Source organism: Mesoplodon mirus (genome assembly GCF_964341445.2).
Source record: "Mesoplodon mirus genome assembly, chromosome: 3".
NCBI lineage: Eukaryota > Metazoa > Chordata > Mammalia > Artiodactyla > Ziphiidae > Mesoplodon > Mesoplodon mirus.
Genome location: NC_138978.1, coordinates 24,696,085 through 24,713,068, shown reverse-complemented (window position 1 = coordinate 24,713,068; position 16,984 = coordinate 24,696,085). Strand labels below are relative to the sequence as shown.

At 58.1% G+C, this 16,984-nt stretch overlaps 1 protein-coding gene across 2 annotated transcripts; it reads left to right on the top strand.

Annotated features, from left to right (window-relative positions):
* The first annotated feature begins 728 nt into the window (after nucleotides 1-728).
* AHDC1 (AT-hook DNA binding motif containing 1) lies at nucleotides 729-16,747 on the top strand. 2 transcript variants are annotated; one of them, XM_082615847.1, is made up of 3 exons: nucleotides 729-763; nucleotides 1,160-6,067; nucleotides 16,310-16,747. In XM_082615847.1, the coding sequence occupies exon 2, from the start codon at nucleotides 1,234-1,236 to the stop codon at nucleotides 6,022-6,024; it is 4,791 nt and encodes a 1,596-aa protein (XP_082471973.1). In that variant the 5' UTR covers nucleotides 729-763; nucleotides 1,160-1,233; the 3' UTR covers nucleotides 6,025-6,067; nucleotides 16,310-16,747. The 2 variants fall into 2 exon arrangements, with proteins under 2 accessions (XP_082471973.1, XP_082471972.1); XM_082615846.1 differs by lacking the exon at nucleotides 16,310-16,747 and adding an exon at nucleotides 6,395-7,033 and having other exon boundaries at nucleotides 740-763.
* Nucleotides 16,748-16,984: the final 237 nt, after the last annotated feature.

Sequence of the window (16,984 nt, the reverse complement as noted above, 5' to 3'; positions counted from 1 at the left end):
ATGATAATCGTATTGATCTCAGGTTTGCAGGGGGGTGAGATGAGGTAATCCATATAAAGCACTTAGTCCAGTGTTTGGCAGCAGAGAAAGTGTCCCCAGAATATGAGCTTTTGTCGTTGTTGACCCCCTGGTATGATTGTTAAACCTCTGACCTCAGGCACTCTTCAGTTTTTCTTTGCAGCTCTTATCCCACTAATAATTAAGTCACTTACAATAATGTGATAAGTGTTTGTCTACCCAGTCTTTGTGCAAAGTAGGCACTCCATAAATAATGAGTATATGAATGAGTGAATGATGTCACTTCATCTCAGCCTCCATTTCCTCATCTGCAAAATGGGGTTATTAATAGCCCCTACCTCGCAGGATTGGTATGAAGAATTAAATGAAACGATGCCTGGACAGCTTCCAGCCCAGTGCCTGGCGCGCAGTAGGTGCTTACTAAACCTGAGCTGCGGTGGTCCTTTCCAGGCGCTGTCCACGCCCCGAGGCCTGGGCGCAGGCCGAAGCTGCTCCACAGCACCCCCAGCTGACAGCCAGCGACTGGCAGAGCCCCCAGGCACGGGGGCCCTCTCTCTTTCAGGTCAGCTGGGTATGCGCTGGAGGGAGTACTGGGGGAGCTGGGATTGGTATGTGGGGGAGACCGGGCCCCGTGGGCAGGTGGGCAGTGGTTGGGCTGTGGCCAGCAGACCGCTGAGATCTCCTCTTGCCTGTCTCGCTGCCCACAGAGATCTCCAGTGTGACAGCCCAGGCGACAGAGCCGAGGGTGAGTGGCCGGGGTTCTCCTAGAGCCCTGGGGATGGGGCAAGAAGGAAGAGGCCGTGTCCTTGGTAGGACTTCCGGGCCCTCTGACAGGGGCCTGGCCCTCTCCTGACGTTTGATCCACCTTGCTGTTGGGCTTCCCTCTCAAAAGCGGGTGAACTGTTCTTCCGCAGCCCTTAGCCAGAGTCTAGACAAAAGTGGGTGAGCTGTCAATAAGTGGAACCGGAGCCCATGGGGGTTCACGATGTGTGTGGTGGTTTAGGAAAAGCTGGGGGTCAACAAGGGGATGGGGCTTCGGGAGGGGACTCAGGGGAGGGGTGCAGGGGATCACTGAGGACATGGGAATCTGATGAGGACTTAGGCGTTCGGTGAGGGACCTCCTGCCTGTGCTGCCCGGCAGGTCCTGGTCCCGGCTTCTCGCACCCTCATGTCAGCCCCGGCCCCGCCCGGCGGCCCGCGGAGGACAAGGTCAGGATGCGTGTGAAGCCCCAGGGCCTGGTGGTGACTTCCAGTGCCGTGTGCAGCTCTCCTGACTACCTCCGGGAGCCCAAGTACTACCCCGGCGGCCCCCCCACCCCCCGGCCCTTGCTTCCCGCCCGGCCCCCTGCCAGCCCACCCGACAAGGCCTTCGCCCACACCTTCTCCGAGAACCCGCGCCCACCCCCACGCCGGGACCCCAGCACCCGGCGCCCACCAGTCCTTGCCAAGGGGGACGACCCGCTGCCCCCGAGGGCGGCCCGTCCTGTCTCCCAGGCCCGCTGCCCCACCCCCGCGGGAGACGGCAGCAGCTCCCGACGGCGCTGGGACAACGGGCGGGTGAACCTGCGTCCAGTGGTCCAGCTGATTGACATCATGAAGGACCTGACCCGGCTCTCCCAGGACCTGCAGCACAGCGGCGTGCACCTGGACTGCGGTGGCCTCCGGCTCAGCCGCCCACCTGCCCCGCCCCCCGGGGACCTTCAGTATAGCTTCTTCTCCTCACCCAGCCTGGCCAACAGCATCCGCAGCCCTGAGGAGCGGGCCACTCCCCATGCCAAGTCTGAGCGGTCCAGCCACCCCCTCTACGAGCCTGAGCCTGAGCCTAGGGACAGTCCCCAGCCCGGCCAAGGCCATAGTCCCGGAGCCACGGCCGCGGCCACCGGTCTGCCACCAGAGCCCGAGCCTGACGGCCCTGATTACTCAGAACTCGCTGACGCGGACATCCTGAGTGAGCTGGCCTCCCTTACTTGCCCCGAGGCCCAGCTGCTGGAGGCCCAGGCCCTCGAGCCACCGTCGCCTGAGCCAGAGCCTCAGCTCCTAGACCCCCAGCCCCGCTTCCTGGACCCGCAGGCACTAGAGCCGCTCGGGGAAGCTTTGGAGCTGCCGCCCCTGCAACCCCTTGCTGATCCTCTGGGGTTGCCGGGCCTGGCTCTACAGGCCCTAGATACCCTGCCCGACTCCCTGGAGTCGCAGCTGCTCGACCCTCAGGCACTTGACCCCCTGCCCAAGTTGCTTGACGTCCCTAGCCGCCGTCTGGAGCCCCAGCAGCCCCTGGGACCCTGCCCGCTGGCTGAGCCCTTGCGCCTGGACTTGTGCTCACCCCATGGCCCTCCTGGGCCTGAGGGTCACCCCAAATACGCCTTGCGGCGCACTGATAGGCCAAAGATCCTGTGTCGCCGACGGAAAGCCGGACGGGGACGCAAGGCAGACGCCGGCCCCGAGGGCCGTCTGCTGCCCCTGCCTGTGCCCACAGGGCTGGCGGCTGCCCTGGCTGAGCCCCCACCCCCGCCCCCACCCCCACCTCACACCCTGCCCGGCCCAGGCCCAGTCCCAGAGCTGGAGCCCGAATCCTCCCAGACCCCAGTGGTCCCTACCCGCAGAGGCAAGTGCCGGGGCGTGCGGCGCATGGTGGTGAAGATGGCCAAGATCCCCGTGTCACTGGGCCGGCGGAACAAGACCACGTACAAGGTGTCGTCTTTGAGCAGCAGCCTGAGCGTGGAGGGCAAGGAGCTGGGCCTGCGCGTGTCCACAGAGCCCACCCCGCTGCTGAAGATGAAGAACAATGGGCGGAACGTGGTGGTGGTCTTCCCACCCGGCGAGATGCCCATCATTCTCAAGCGTAAGCGCGGCCGCCCTCCTAAGAACCTCCTCCTGGGCCCCGGCAAGCCCAAGGAGCCAGCGGTGGTGGCAGCCGAGGCAGCCACTGTGGCGGCAGCCACCATGGCCATGCCGGAGGTGAAGAAGCGGCGGCGGCGGAAGCAGAAGCTGGCATCTCCCCAGCCGTCCTACGCAGCAGATGCCAACGACAGCAAGGCCGAGTACTCAGACGTCCTCGCCAAGCTGGCCTTCCTGAACCGCCAGAGCCAGTGCGCTGGGCGGTGCTCACCGCCCCGCTGCTGGACACCCAGTGAGCCTGAGTCAGTGCACCAGGCGCCCGACACACAGAGCATCTCCCACTTCCTGCACCGTGTGCAGGGCTTCCGACGGCGAGGTGGCAAAGCAGGCGGTTTTGGTGGCCGGGGTGGGGGCCACGCGGCCAAGGCGGCCCGATGCTCCTTCAGCGACTTCTTTGAGGGCATCGGCAAGAAAAAGAAGGTGGTGGCCGTGGCAGCCGCTGGGGTCGGGGGCCCTGGGCTCGCTGAGTTGGGGCACCCGCGCAAACGGGGCCGGGGGGAGGTAGACGCTGTGACTGGGAAGCCCAAACGCAAGAGGCGGTCCCGGAAGAACGGGACTCTGTTCCCGGAACAGGTGCCCAGCGGCCCAGGCTTTGGGGAGGCGGGCACTGAGTGGGCCGGGGACAAGGGTGGTGGCTGGGCCCCTCACCATGGGCACCCAGGCGGGCAAGCTGGCCGAAACTGCGGGTTCCAGGGTACCGAGGCCCGGGCCTTTTCCTCCACTGGGCTAGAGAGCGGGGCTTCGGGCCGTGGCAGCTACTACAGCACAGCCGCACCTGCGGGCCAGACGGAGCTCAGCCAGGAGCGCCAAAACCTCTTCACCGGCTATTTTCGCTCACTGCTCGACTCGGATGACTCCTCCGACCTCTTGGACTTTGCCCTCTCAGCCTCTCGCCCCGAGTCCCGGAAGGCATCAGGCACCTACACAGGGCCCCCCAGCAGCGCCCTGCCCGCCCAGCGGGGCCTGGCCACCTTCCCCAGCCGGGGAGCCAAGGCCAGCCCGGTGGCGGTGGGCAGCAGCGGGGCTGGGGCGGACCCCTCCTTCCAGCCTGTTCTGCCCACTCGCCAGACCTTCCCGCCGGGCCGGGCAGCGAGCTATGGGCTAACCCCCGGCACTTCAGACTGCCGGGCAGCCGAGACCTTCCCGAAGCTGGCTCCTCTGCCTTCTGCCGTGGCTCGCTCACCTACCGCACACCCGCCCACCAACACCTACCCCCCACAGTACGGGGGCTACGGGGCTGGACAAAGTGTATTCGCACCCGCTAAGCCCTTTACGGGCCAGGACTGCGCCAACAGCAAGGACTGCAGCTTTGCCTACGGCAGTGGCAACAGCCTCCCTGCCTCACCCAGCAGCGCCCACAGCGCTGGCTACGCCCCACCGCCTACCGGTGGCCCCTGCCTGCCACCAAGCAAGGCGTCCTTCTTCAACAGCTCTGAGGGGGGCCCCTTCTCTGGTTCGGCCCCCACACCCCTGCGCTGTGACAGCCGGGCCAGCACGGTCTCACCCGGCGGCTACATGGTACCCAAGGGCACCACAGCCTCTGCCACCTCTGCCGCGTCCTCGTCGTCCTCCTCCTTCCAGCCCTCGCCTGAGAACTGTCGGCAGTTTGCGGGGGCTTCTCAGTGGCCTTTCCGGCAGGGCTATGGAGGCCTGGACTGGGCCTCGGAGGCCTTCAGTCAGCTCTACAATCCCGGTTTCGACTGCCACGTCAGCGAGCCCAACGTGATCCTGGACATCTCCAACTACACGCCACAGAAGGTGAAGCAGCAGACAGCCGTGTCCGAGACCTTCTCCGAGTCGTCCTCCGACAGCACCCAGTTCAATCAGCCCGTCGGCGGCGGTTTCCGGCGTGCCAACAGCGAGGCCTCGAGCAGCGAGGGCCAGTCGAGCCTGTCCAGCCTGGAGAAACTGATGATGGACTGGAATGAGGCATCGTCCGCCCCCGGTTACAACTGGAACCAGAGCGTCCTCTTCCAGAGCAGCTCCAAGCCAGGCCGCGGACGGCGGAAGAAGGTGGACCTGTTCGAGGCCTCGCATCTGGGCTTCCCGTCAACTGCCTCGGCCAGCGCCGCGGGCTACCCATCCAAACGGAGCACCGGGCCCCGGCAGCCTCGGGGTGGACGGGGTGGCGGGGCCTGCTCAGCCAAGAAGGAGCGGGGCGGGGCGGCGGCCAAAGCCAAGTTCATCCCCAAGCCCCAGCCGGTCAACCCACTGTTCCAGGACAGCCCAGACCTCGGCCTGGACTACTACAGCGGGGACAGCAGCATGTCACCACTGCCCTCGCAGTCGAGGGCCTTCAGCGTGGGCGAGCGAGATCCCTGTGACTTCATGGGACCCTACTCCATGAACCCGTCCACGCCATCGGACGGCACCTTCGGCCAAGGCTTCCACTGCGACTCGCCCAGCCTCGGTGCCCCTGAGCTGGATGGCAAGCATTTCCCGCCGCTGGCCCACCCGCCCACGGTGTTTGATGCTGGCCTGCAGAAGGCCTACTCCCCGACCTGCTCCCCGACCCTGGGCTTCAAGGAAGAGCTGCGGCCGCCACCCACAAAGCTGGCTGCCTGTGAGCCCCTCAAGCATGGGCTCCAGGGGGCCAGCCTGAGCCATGCAGCTGCAGCCCAGGCCCACCTGAGCTGCCGGGACCTGCCGCTGGGCCAGCCCCACTACGACTCCCCCAGCTGCAAGGGTACGGCGTATTGGTACCCGCCAGGCTCGGCCGCCCGCAGCCCGCCCTATGAAGGCAAGGTGGGTTCAGGGCTGCTGGCTGACTTCCTGGGCAGGACGGAGGCCGCGTGCCTCAGTGCCCCACACCTGGCTAGCCCACCGGCCACACCTAAGGCCGACAAGGAGCCACTGGAGATGGCCCGGCCGCCCGGCCCACCCCGTGGCCCCGCTGCAGCTGCTGCTGGCTATGGCTGCCCACTCCTTAGTGACTTGACCCTATCCCCCGTGCCGAGGGACTCGCTGCTGCCCCTGCAGGATACCGCCTACAGGTATCCAGGCTTTATGCCGCAGGCGCATCCCGGCCTGGGTGGGGGCCCCAAGAGCGGCTTCTTGGGGCCCATGGCGGAACCTCACCCTGAGGACACATTCACCGTCACCTCCCTGTAGTGCCAACTGAAGTGCCGACTGGACCTCGAGGTTTTGTTCCTGGGTGAGTCTGAGGATGTGGGTGCGGTGGGAAGAAGCGGGGGGTGGGGTGGGGGTGGGGTGGGGGATGAGGACATTAGAGCTTGGGCATGGGGAAGAAGTATAGCAATGAGCAGGAAGGATTTGAGGACAAGACTGGGGACCCGAGTTGGGATTCAGGGAGTCTGGCATTAGGAACAGTCCTAGGGAGGAGATGGGGCCGTGGGTGGGGAGCCCAGTGTGGGGCTTGGGCATTCAGGGGGTCCCATTGTTGAAATGGCTGGAGGACCATAGACTGGATGGGGCCATCTAGTTCGGTTCCTCAAGCGTTCATTTCCCTCATCCATGCTAGGTCCTGGGCAGGGACCACCTGAGTCCCAGGAAGCACTCACCACTTGACCTCTTGCAAGGGAGGGCGTTTGCATCGCCCTGCATGTGACAGATGGAGAAGGAAGCAGGTTGGATAATTATCCGCCGAGGCCCATCCAGGATACTGACCCTGCCTGCTTCCTTGTCTCCCTGGGAGCTTCATTTAGTTCAAGATGCAGTCTGGCAAGGGCCAGACTGAGGGTGTGGTCAGTATGTCCTTTTCTGCTCTCCCAGGGTACCCCAAAGGCTATTTTTCAACAGGGGTGTTGGGATCTCCCTGTGCCTGGGGACCTGTAGCCAGCAGATCTATCCCCAGGCAGGATGTTTCCTACCTAGAAAAAGCCAGTCCCTTTCATGAAGCCAAATGCTTTTCTTAAGAATTCCATTAGGGAACTCCCTGGCAGTCCAGTGGTTAGGACTCCTCGTTTCCACTGCAGGGGGCGTGGGTTCGATCCCGGGTTGGGGAACAAAGATCCTGCGATCCTGCAAGCCGCACTGCGCGGCCAAAAAAAAAAAAAAAAAGAATTCCGTTAAATATTGTTAGGTATTCAGATATTGTTTTATCAGGTACTGTCACCTCCTTGAGTTTTCTTAAGATTTTGTGTTTAGGCAAAGGAAAATAAAAGAGGGGAAATGCCCCCAAAGTGGTAAAACGGGACAGACTTGGAGGCATCATTTTCTTGATGAACAACCTGCTCCAGAAATGCAGCCGTAACTGGCCCATGAGATCCCACTTTTGGAACAGACCTGTTACAAAAATTGACCCAGACGTGGTGGGTGGTGATGGAATGGGCTGGGGGCCTGTCTGAGCCCCTCACTCCCTGCCACCTCTGCTACTACTATAGCCTCCTGGGAGTGCCTTTTCTTGGAGAATGAATAGCAGGGCTCCTGGAAAGCCCCGTCCCTGCTCTGGGAAGACTGTTCGAAGCCAGGGTGACTCAGGGTCCTGAAGTCATGTCAGTGGAAACTTATTACCCCCTCTCTGCCTGACCTCAGCTCCCTTGGTGCCTGAAGATGGCAAAGGGCAGCACATGGGAGTCAAGAGGCCTGGGGAAAGACCACTCCCCAACTGGCCAACTTGCTACATGCCCTTGACCAAGCTTTTGCCCCTACTCCACCCACCCCCCCACCTCTGTTTCCCCATCCGTTGAAGGCAGTTGACTTTGATAATCTCTTGGGCTCTTAAAACTCTGCATGGCATAGACAGTGGACCAGACTTCCTTGGGGGACAGCATATTTTTCCTCCTAATGAAACCAGACCAAGATTAAAATGGCCTTCCGTTCCCCATGCACCTCGTTGCAAGCAGCAGAGCCACAGATCTGAAGCAGGCCAGGGAGAAGCTGCTTAGGGTTTAAAATGTCAAACTCCTGATCCTTCTCACTGGAGGGGAGATGTCTCATGGATAATCCAGACATGCGAAATAATCTGAAAACCTTTCCTCCTGGGCTCTGGGTGGGAAAATAAACGGGTGAGGGGGCTGGGTGTTTGGGCAGGTCACGGCTCAGTGAGATACATAATGGAACCACCCAGTGAGGCCTGAACGCAGGAGGAACTGGGATGCCATCCAGCCCCACATTCTGGCCCCGCTCCCCACTCAGAGCTGGGAGTTGACAGCACTGTCCTCAAACCGATGCATTCAGTTGTTCCAGCCAGAGACGTCTGTCCAGCACCCACTGCACGCCAGGCACTGGGGACACAGCAGTGAACACCTCAAACAAGGTCCTGGTCCTCACGGGGCTTCCAGCTTAGCGGGAAAGACAGGAAACAGAATGACACAAAGCATCTGGTAATTATCTCTGTCGGAAGGACAGTGCAAGAGGAGAAAAGCTAGGAGGCCGTGAGGGCTTGCGGCCAGCTGACCAGATGCTGAGGCTGATGCCTGAAAGATGAGGGGGCGTCAGCCAAATGGGAAATGGGAAGAGCATTCTGGGCAGAGGGAACAGCAGTGGGTAAAGCCCTGAGGCAGGAAGCGGCTCAGCTTTGAGGAGCCGATGGGAGGATGGCAACACTGCGTGAGGGGGTGAGGGGGCAGGGCCAGATCATGCAGGGCATTGGAAGGAGTTTGAACTTTGTCCCAAGACAAATGGGGAACCACTGAAGCGTTCTCAGCTGGAATGTCGTGGGCCACAGTGGAGCAGGGCCCGTGTTGAAGGAGGGAGACCGGCTGCAGTAGCCCAGGCAAGCAGTGGTGGTGGCTTGGACCATGGTGGTGGGAGGGCTGTCCGCCTTCTTTATCCAAACACTCCCTCATCTAGGGCAAAACCACCACCCCGCACCCCGCCCAAGGACTGATTACAATCATTGTGGGAGTGAAGAAGCCTTGGGGATATAGGGGAGGAGAACAGTGAGGAAAAAGAGTTAACAGAGGGAGTGTCACTGTCAACAGAGGGCTTAAGCAGGGAGGACAGTGACACACTCATTCACCAACAGGCAGTGGGCCCTTCTGACCCTGGGCACAGGGGGAGCAGTCACTGAGCTTAGCCTCACATCTTGAGCCCCTCCATGCCCGTCCCGATACCAGGCACGGGGAAGACAAAGCAAACGTGGCCCCTGTCCTCAGAGTGCCCATCCACCCCAAAAAAGCTAAAACAAGCACACAGAGAGCCTCAAAACACCTGGTGGGAAGTGGCAGGGAGAAGCAAAGCTCGTGCACCAGGAAGGTAGGCCATGGGGTCAGAAGTCACCTCTCTGTCCCTTTGGTGAGAAAAGGGACATATATTCATGCTGGGCCCTTTGTGCAACACTGCCTCACTGACCCTTCACAGCAGCCTGGAAGGTGCGGGGTCCTCACCCTCACCCCCCCATCAGAGAGTTGAGGAAACAGGTACAACTCTGAACCCTGCCCAGGGGATCCATAGGTAGTAAATGGCAGAGTCATGATTTGAACCCAGTACTGCACCCCCTCCCAGCCTGGATGCTCTGCTGCCCCTCCACTCTGTGCCCCTGATTCCCCATCCGCAAAATGACGGGTTGGTTGGATGCTCACTACAACCCTTTCTGGGTCTGACGTTTTAAATGGATTTTGAGGTTCTGTGATAGAAGGTACATCTGAGCTCGTCCTTGAAGAATAAGCAAGATTTGGACACACGGAGATGGAGACGGGGGGAAGGGCATTCCAGGCTGAGGAAACCGTGAGCCAGGGCAGGTCACATCCCAATGTGAATTAGAAGAAGAAAGCTTGGAGGAGCCAGAGTGGGGAATGTGGGACCTGAATGGTCTGGGAGCTGCGTTGATGGGACAGAGAGGGAAGTGGGGCCGGGGTGGGGTGGGGATGGGGGTGGTGAGGGAGACTTGGGCCCTGCAAACATCTTCTAGTCCCTTAGATGGAATGCAGAGCCAGACAGACTGGCTCCGCCTTGGGCCCTCACGGCTGAAGATCAGCCCTTCCAGACCCTGGGGAAAGGGTGGGAGGGTGGGAAGGGCCCTCCAAGGTGTTTAGGGATCTCGAGTCCCCCCTCTCCTCCCTATTCCCTCTCAGGCCTGGACCTGAGGCCAAGAGAAATGTCACAGGTCCTCCAAGGTTACACCAACTGGGGCCTCACCGGAGCAGAAGGCAGCTTCCAAGGCCACCAACCAGCCAGGGTCAGCAGGCATGGCCGGACCTGGGCCAGGCACTGGCCGCTCTGGGCTTTGTCTCTCCATGTCTTGAAACCTCAAGAGGTCACCTGATCTTGTCTCTGGCCCTAGGCAAGAGGCCCTCACGTCAGGGGTCAGCCAGGCCTGCCCTGCCGCTCCTGGGCTCCTCTTCCCACTCTCTGGGGCTATCCTCCCTCCAATCCTATCTCTTGCCTCTCCTGCAGCCATTTTCAGGCCAGGCCTTCTTGTGCTGAGCCCTCATTTCCTGGAAATATAATCTCTCCATGAGCATGCCCTCTCACGCTCCTCCTCTCCCATCTCCCCACATCCCTGTGGACACAGAAGAACCCAAGGGAGCAAGGCCCTGAAACTGGAGGGTGCTGGCTAGGAGCATGCCTGTGGGCACAAACAGGCCTCCGTGCAGAGCCTGGTTCCATCCCTTACCAGCTGTGTGACCTGGTGAGTCATGTCACCTCACTGCATCTCTTGTGAGAATTAAATGAGATTACCCGTGAAGCACTTAGCTTGTCCCTGGCACACAGGAAGCATGTAATCAGTGGTTGGTAGATGGGTGAATAAAATACCTCCCCACCGTCTGTGCGCGTCACACACCTCTGACCCTTTCCTCCAATCTCAGGACTCCGTAGCCAGCACTCCTTCACCTGCTCTTCATGCTTCCCTTCTAGGAAGGAGCTTGTATTCTAGTATGGGTTTGGGGCCTTTGGCAGGAGGCTGTGAAATACCACCTAGTTATATGCCTTAACAGTGGGGCTGAGTCCTCCCTGGGCGGTCCAGAGACAAGGTAAGCCACAGACCCCACACCAAGGGACCTAAAGCCTGTTGGGCAACAGGACCCAGACTCCTAAATGACCCAGGTCAGCTAGAAACTCTATCCACACACAGTTATCCACAGCAGTCCTCTCTTTTGGTACAGATAATCTGAAAGAAGATTGCCTTGTGATTTTGTAATACATCGTGATTTCTCTCCCAGCAGATTTGCCCTCCTTGTCATCCTAACTTTTGCTGCCATAGTGCCCTCTGTTTGTGCTGGAGGGCAGGAGGAAGTAGGTTAATTCTGTGTTCAACCAGCATGAACCAGGCGCCTGCCCTGGGCCAGGCATTGCATCTGGTACTAAAGGTACCACTGAACAAGATGAGCTGTGTCCTGCCCTCATGGAGTTTACAGCCTTGAAGCAGGTGTTCATTTCAAGCCTCCATGTGGGCATCACTCTCCAGGGGAGGGACTGAAATGCTCCCACCGGAAATACCAGGGACCACCCTCTTGAACCACGGGCAGGGCAGACAGCAAGAGCTTCCTGGGGGGGCCGGGAGGGCAGAAAATGGGTCTTGAACAAATTTGAGGCTTCGGAAGCTATAGCCCTAGCTCAGCCACCTGGGTCAGCACAGCCAGTGTGTGCCAGGTCTCTGCTCCAACACCTGCCCCCGCTTCCTGAGCCCACAGCCCCCATTGTGGCTGCTGAATGTCCTTCAGCATTTTGGGATGCATGGTGTCTGGAGCAACCTCCCCCCCGCCCCAGAATATTTACTGGATGAATTGATTTAAACATGTCCGCTCTTGTGACTTCATTGCTTAACACGTTTTGATTGCATCCTCCCCTCGCCAGCCTCCTTGCCTCCAAAATAAAGGCCCGACTTCCTCACCTGGTATTCTGGGTATTCAAGGCTGCTTCTTCAGCCCTGACCTCCTGCTCACACAGCCTCCCTTTCCAGCTCTATACTGTGGGATCGGGAGGGAGCTTTCCAGGCCCTTTCCCCAGTGTGCCCTGCATCTTTGCTTTAGCTGTTCCCTGGCCTGGGCCGCCCTTTCCTAGTCATCATCCATCTCCCACCTGTCATTTCCTATCTTTCACTCAGACACTGCCTCCTCCAAGAAGCGTTCCAGGATCCTTCCCAGGCGCAATTAATCTCCAGCCCTTTATGCATCCATGACAGCCCTTCCGGGGAATGTTTTCCTCACCATGCCATCAGCTCCTTTAGGCTGGTTACTCATCTCTGTGCTACTCATCTCTGTGCACTGTCCCTGTCTCCCCAGTGTCTCATCTTGCCGGGGACACTTCAAGGGTCAGGATTTTTTTTTTTTTTCCTGGAGTCAAAGAAGGGCATGTAGACTAGGAAGAATTGTGAGAGAAAAGGTTAGGCATCGGGGAACGGGGCACGAACTGGTTTCTCTCAGCCCTACTGATATCAGATGCACTCCTAAGGATGAGGGGTGTATAAATAAACCAGTTCCAACTCTCAGGCTAACTGAGCTTTTGGAGTTCTGTAAATTCAGTGCCTCCCAGTTTACAGAGAGGAAGAGGGACTCGCCCAAAGACACAGAGCCACCCAGGCAGGGAAGCACGGAAAGGTAGAGCCAGGAAGGCCCCTTGGGGATCACCCAGTTCCATGTTCTTGCCGCTTCCTCAGCCTCCACTCAGTTGCAAGCCCAGCACATACCCAGATGTGGGACAGATGCCTGTCCTTACATAGGCATCTCCGATCAGGAGGGTGGAGAGTGTGGGTGTTTGGGGTGGGGGCGTGTATAGCCTCCTCCCAGGACAGGTAAGGAGCATGAGGCTCTGAGAGGTGAGAGATACACAGAAGGTCACACAAGCTTGGTGGGCAACCATGGATGTAAACCCCATTTGGTCCCACTAGCATCCCTCTCTATGCCCAGCAGTGGGGGGAGGTAGGAGAAGATCTCTAAGGAGGGAATGACTGGCAGAGCTAGAGTTTAAGGAATGCCTCTAGTCACTGGTGGACAGACTTTGAAAAACTTCCCTGGAGTGAGGAGGAGAGCCACACACCCACCCACATGCCACAGCCTACCTATCCCCAGTTGGAAGCTTCATCCCTCAGAGAACTCTGGGTCCAGAGGGTATCTCCATCTGTCAGGCATGGTCTGGGCCTCAGGGAAGCAGTATCCTCTCCACATTTAAGGGACTCAAAAGCCTGACTTTGCCTGAAGACATCAGAAGGGCTGGATCAGCCTCCCTGGGCAGCTGTGATTTGTCTCTGACCCCTTGTCTTTGGTGCTCTATCTCAGTGCCTGAAGATCTCTGCCATTCCCTGTTCAACCCCCTTATTTTACATAGAAACTGAAGCCCAGAGAGGGAAAGGACTTGCCCTGGGTCACACAGCATATCCGTCTCTCAAATCCTCATGCACTCTTTGCCTTCTGCTCCACTGCCTTGTTTGATGTTGAGACCCTTTTCTGGAGGGTAGAGACTGGAAGGTGGGGTTAGACCTTAGCTCATGGCCTGGCAGTTAGTGGCTATGAATACATGTCTGCTGGTTGCTTGAATGAATGCTCCTTTTGCCGGGGAGAGCCGCTCTCTTTGGACAACCTGATTTATATGTGATCTGTAGCATTTTAAATCCCTGCTCAGCTCTTCCTTGGCACCCCCAGCGCCAGCGCCCACTGACAGGCAGAGACCACTTAAAGCCCTGGCCTCACAGATGGTAAAACTGCTGGAGCATGAGACTCTGGAACGTGCAGTCCTTCGTTATGGCGGCACTAAAAGGTTAAGTCTCGTGAACAATGGCTGGCATCCTGGGGCGCCAGCCACATGCTGGCATTGGGGATACGGAGGTACCCCACGCAGGTCTCTGCCCAGGAGGAGCACAGAAGGGAATGATAAGTGCCCCAGTAGCTATGGTAACAGGGCGGTCTGAGGAGGCGTCCGGAGATGTGGAACACCTGACCTGGACCTTGACTCGCCGATCGGACTTAGACCGGTCATGGCTCTTTCGTTCAGTCGGCACACATCGTTGACCCCAGCATGTGCTGGGCGCCGTGCTCAGCAGTGTGTTGAAGAGCCACAGTCCCTCTCACCAAAGCTGGGTGAGGTGCCCCCACTGTGCTCCCTGAGTCCCCCAGGGCTCCTCTTGACACACCCCCATCTCCCTGCATGTGATCGCCTGGTTTGGGGTCCGCTTTGCTTCCCTCTGTGCTCTGTGAGCCCCTCAAGGGCAGGGACCAGATCCATCTTGCTCTCTGCTTTGTCTCCAGTGCCCAGCACTGGGCCACCTGGCCCAGCAGCACTGCTTCTGTTCCGTGGCGAGTTGAACCTGGTGAAGTCAGGGTTCTGCACGGCCATAGCATTCTGCTTTCTCCCTGGCTCAGGAACCTCTGTTTTTGATTCTCTCCCCATCCCCCACCCCCCCCATCCCCCCAGATTCTGGCCAAGTCATGAAAGCTGGGGAGGGCGGTGTTAGGAGGAAGGTGAGACAGCGGTGGCTTAGCAGAGGGTGAGAAAGCCTCCCTGCTGCCTGGCCGCCGGCACCACGGGAATGGTTCTGGCAGGAGCTGCCTGCTGGGCTGAGATCACCATGGAGACCTGGCTTGGAGAGGGTCACTGGCAGTGGCTAAGGGCTGGAGGGGGCGGGGGTGACAGGGATTTGTGCAGAGGCTCCCAGCCTGCCCCGGGGCCCTTAAGGGGAGCAGGGGAGGCTGGGGTTCAGCACAGTTCGCTTGCTAAGTAGTTTGGAGCCGCCCGTCCTAAATCGCCCCCTCACTTGTCACCCCAATACACCATATCTGTCACCCCAACAGAGGTGCCTTAGCTTGGCAGCTGTTCTTCAACTGCAGTAAAGCTGTCCTACAGATGCCCCCAGCCCTCCAGCTGAACCTGTCTCCCCACCCTGTTTATCACCCTAACTGGAGAACTGACACCCACCCCAACTGTATCCCCTGCCCCAATCACCCCAGTTGCAATACAGCTTTTCTCCCCATCACCCCAGTTGTAATACAGCTGTCGCCATAACAAGCACACCTCTTACCCCTATGGCTAATATTCCATCCTCCCCTCACCAGCAGGAGACCTGACAGCTTAACAAAGATGCAGCTCCTACCCTCCCCCTCATGCCTCTGCATGCCACCTGGGCTGAGGCACCAGGATGGGGTGCTGTCCCGCCTCCCAGGAGCCCACCTGGCTCCCTGAGGGGAGTCCTGGCAAGTCCAGCCTTGGGACAAAAGTCTTCCTGGGGGCTGACTGCCCAGGAGACAGCAGCCAAGGCTGAGCAGAATTTAAATGTGGCCCCGTTGGAAAGGGAAGCCAAGAAAGAGGACAAGAGAGGGAAGGCTTTCTGTGGCTGCCTGGTTCCTGCAGGGGTGGGGGAGGGTGGATGGCTTGCTGAGGAGTCTCAGAAGGTGGTTTTAGGACCCCCACGCCTGCCCCTTAATTTTGGTGGGTTGGTCACTCACCCAGTGTAGGAGACATGAATTTCAGGGCTCTGAGAAGAGCACAGAGCTCTAAAAGAGCCAGGCTAACGACTGGAGGTCTTGAGAATAACTGAGCCCACCCCTTTCCCACTGGGCATCTTCCCACTCACCCCAGCAAAGCTAGGGGTCTGGATAGGGAGTCAGGTCCCCAGAGCCCTGCAAACATAATTAGGACTGACTGTCTAGGGAAAGGGGGTACTTGAGATCTCTATTGTCTGGTGATTGTAGGGACTGGGGACTCGAGATTTTCTGAGCTTCAGGAAGGCGGGGTGCAGCCAAACACAGATGGTATTGTGTTGGGCAATTTCTTTATTCCTTTATTCAGACCGACTTCCTCATCACCTCACCTCTCTAAGGAACAGAATGACATTGATAGGGAATGGGGAGAAGGTTGGATTTGGAAGAAATTAAAGCAGTGGTTCACACCTGTGCTGTGCTAAGGCCCTGTCTTCGCATTATGTCATTCCTCAGAACAGCCTAGGTAGGAGGAATTACTAAACGGACTGTTACATGAGGAAGCCGAGGCTTGGGGAGCCTAGCTGGCCCACGCCTCATGAAGATAATGACTAGTACTAATTAGAATCACTTATGACACATTTATGGACCAGGCTTAATCTGCCTCAAACCACTGAACCTTCCCAACAAATTTACGGGATAGTTCTGTTATCCCCTTTTTACAGATGAGTAAACTGAGGCTCACAAAGATTCACTGACTTTCCCAAGGTCATAGAGCTATTAAATGGTGGTGCTAGCGTTTGAACTCAGCTGTGTCTGACTCAGCTCAAGTTCTGAACAGATTGCACTGCCTGGAATCCCAGCTCCTCATCCAGCACATCCTTTACCTCTCAGTGGTGTGGGCCTTGGACACACACCTATTTTACAGATGGGGAAAGTGAGCTCAGAGCAGGCCAGAAGCAGTCCAGAGGCTCATGGATGGGGCCACTTGGAATTTTCTGTGAGAAGGAACAATGCAGTTCCCTTCTCTCAGAATCCTGGTAGGAACCAGGTAGAGGTCCCGCTTTTAGCCTCCCTGTTCCCAGAGCTCAGGGTCTGTCCCTGCCGCTGACTTCTGCCTCTTCTCTTGTGTTTCTCTGCAGCTTTCAGAAAACCAACGCCAAGACCCCTCCCAGCGTCCACATGGTCCTCCGGCAGGCGCCTGCCCCTCTGCCTCCCGCCCCACCTCCCCTGCACCCCTTGCAGCCCCATCGCCCCCCAACCCCTCCCTGCCCATCTCCTCCACGCAGAAGCCGAAGGTGAGCCCTTTCTGCACAAAACCAGCAATTGTAAATACTTTTTAAAAATGTACAAAACTTAAAAACAAAACACAGTTTTAGAAAAAGACAAAAAAAAGAGAGAGAGAGAGAGAACGCGAGCGTGTGCAAGAGGTTGCGAGCAGGGCCTCAAGGTGTCCAGAGCCCCTGCAAGTATGCACTGAGAAATTTATCTACAGGTCGTTTGACAAAAATGAACAATATCCTATTTATTGTATATACTGTTTTATTATAAATCGTGGATTGTATATTGCATTCTGTAAACCTGCTGTGGTCCCGTGGTGTGCAAATTCGCATGGTGGGGGGGAGGGAGAAGAACCTCTTGGGGGAGCTTTTTTTTTTTTTTCTTATTTTTCACTCTTTTGGGTTTTCTCTTCTGTTGTTGTTGTTGTTTTCTGTTGGCAGGACACACCCAAAGATCCAAGTTTGTATTAAAAAGAAATGAAAAAAAGCAAAAAAAAACAAAAACAAAAACAAAAAAACAACCTCGTGTCTTGTGAA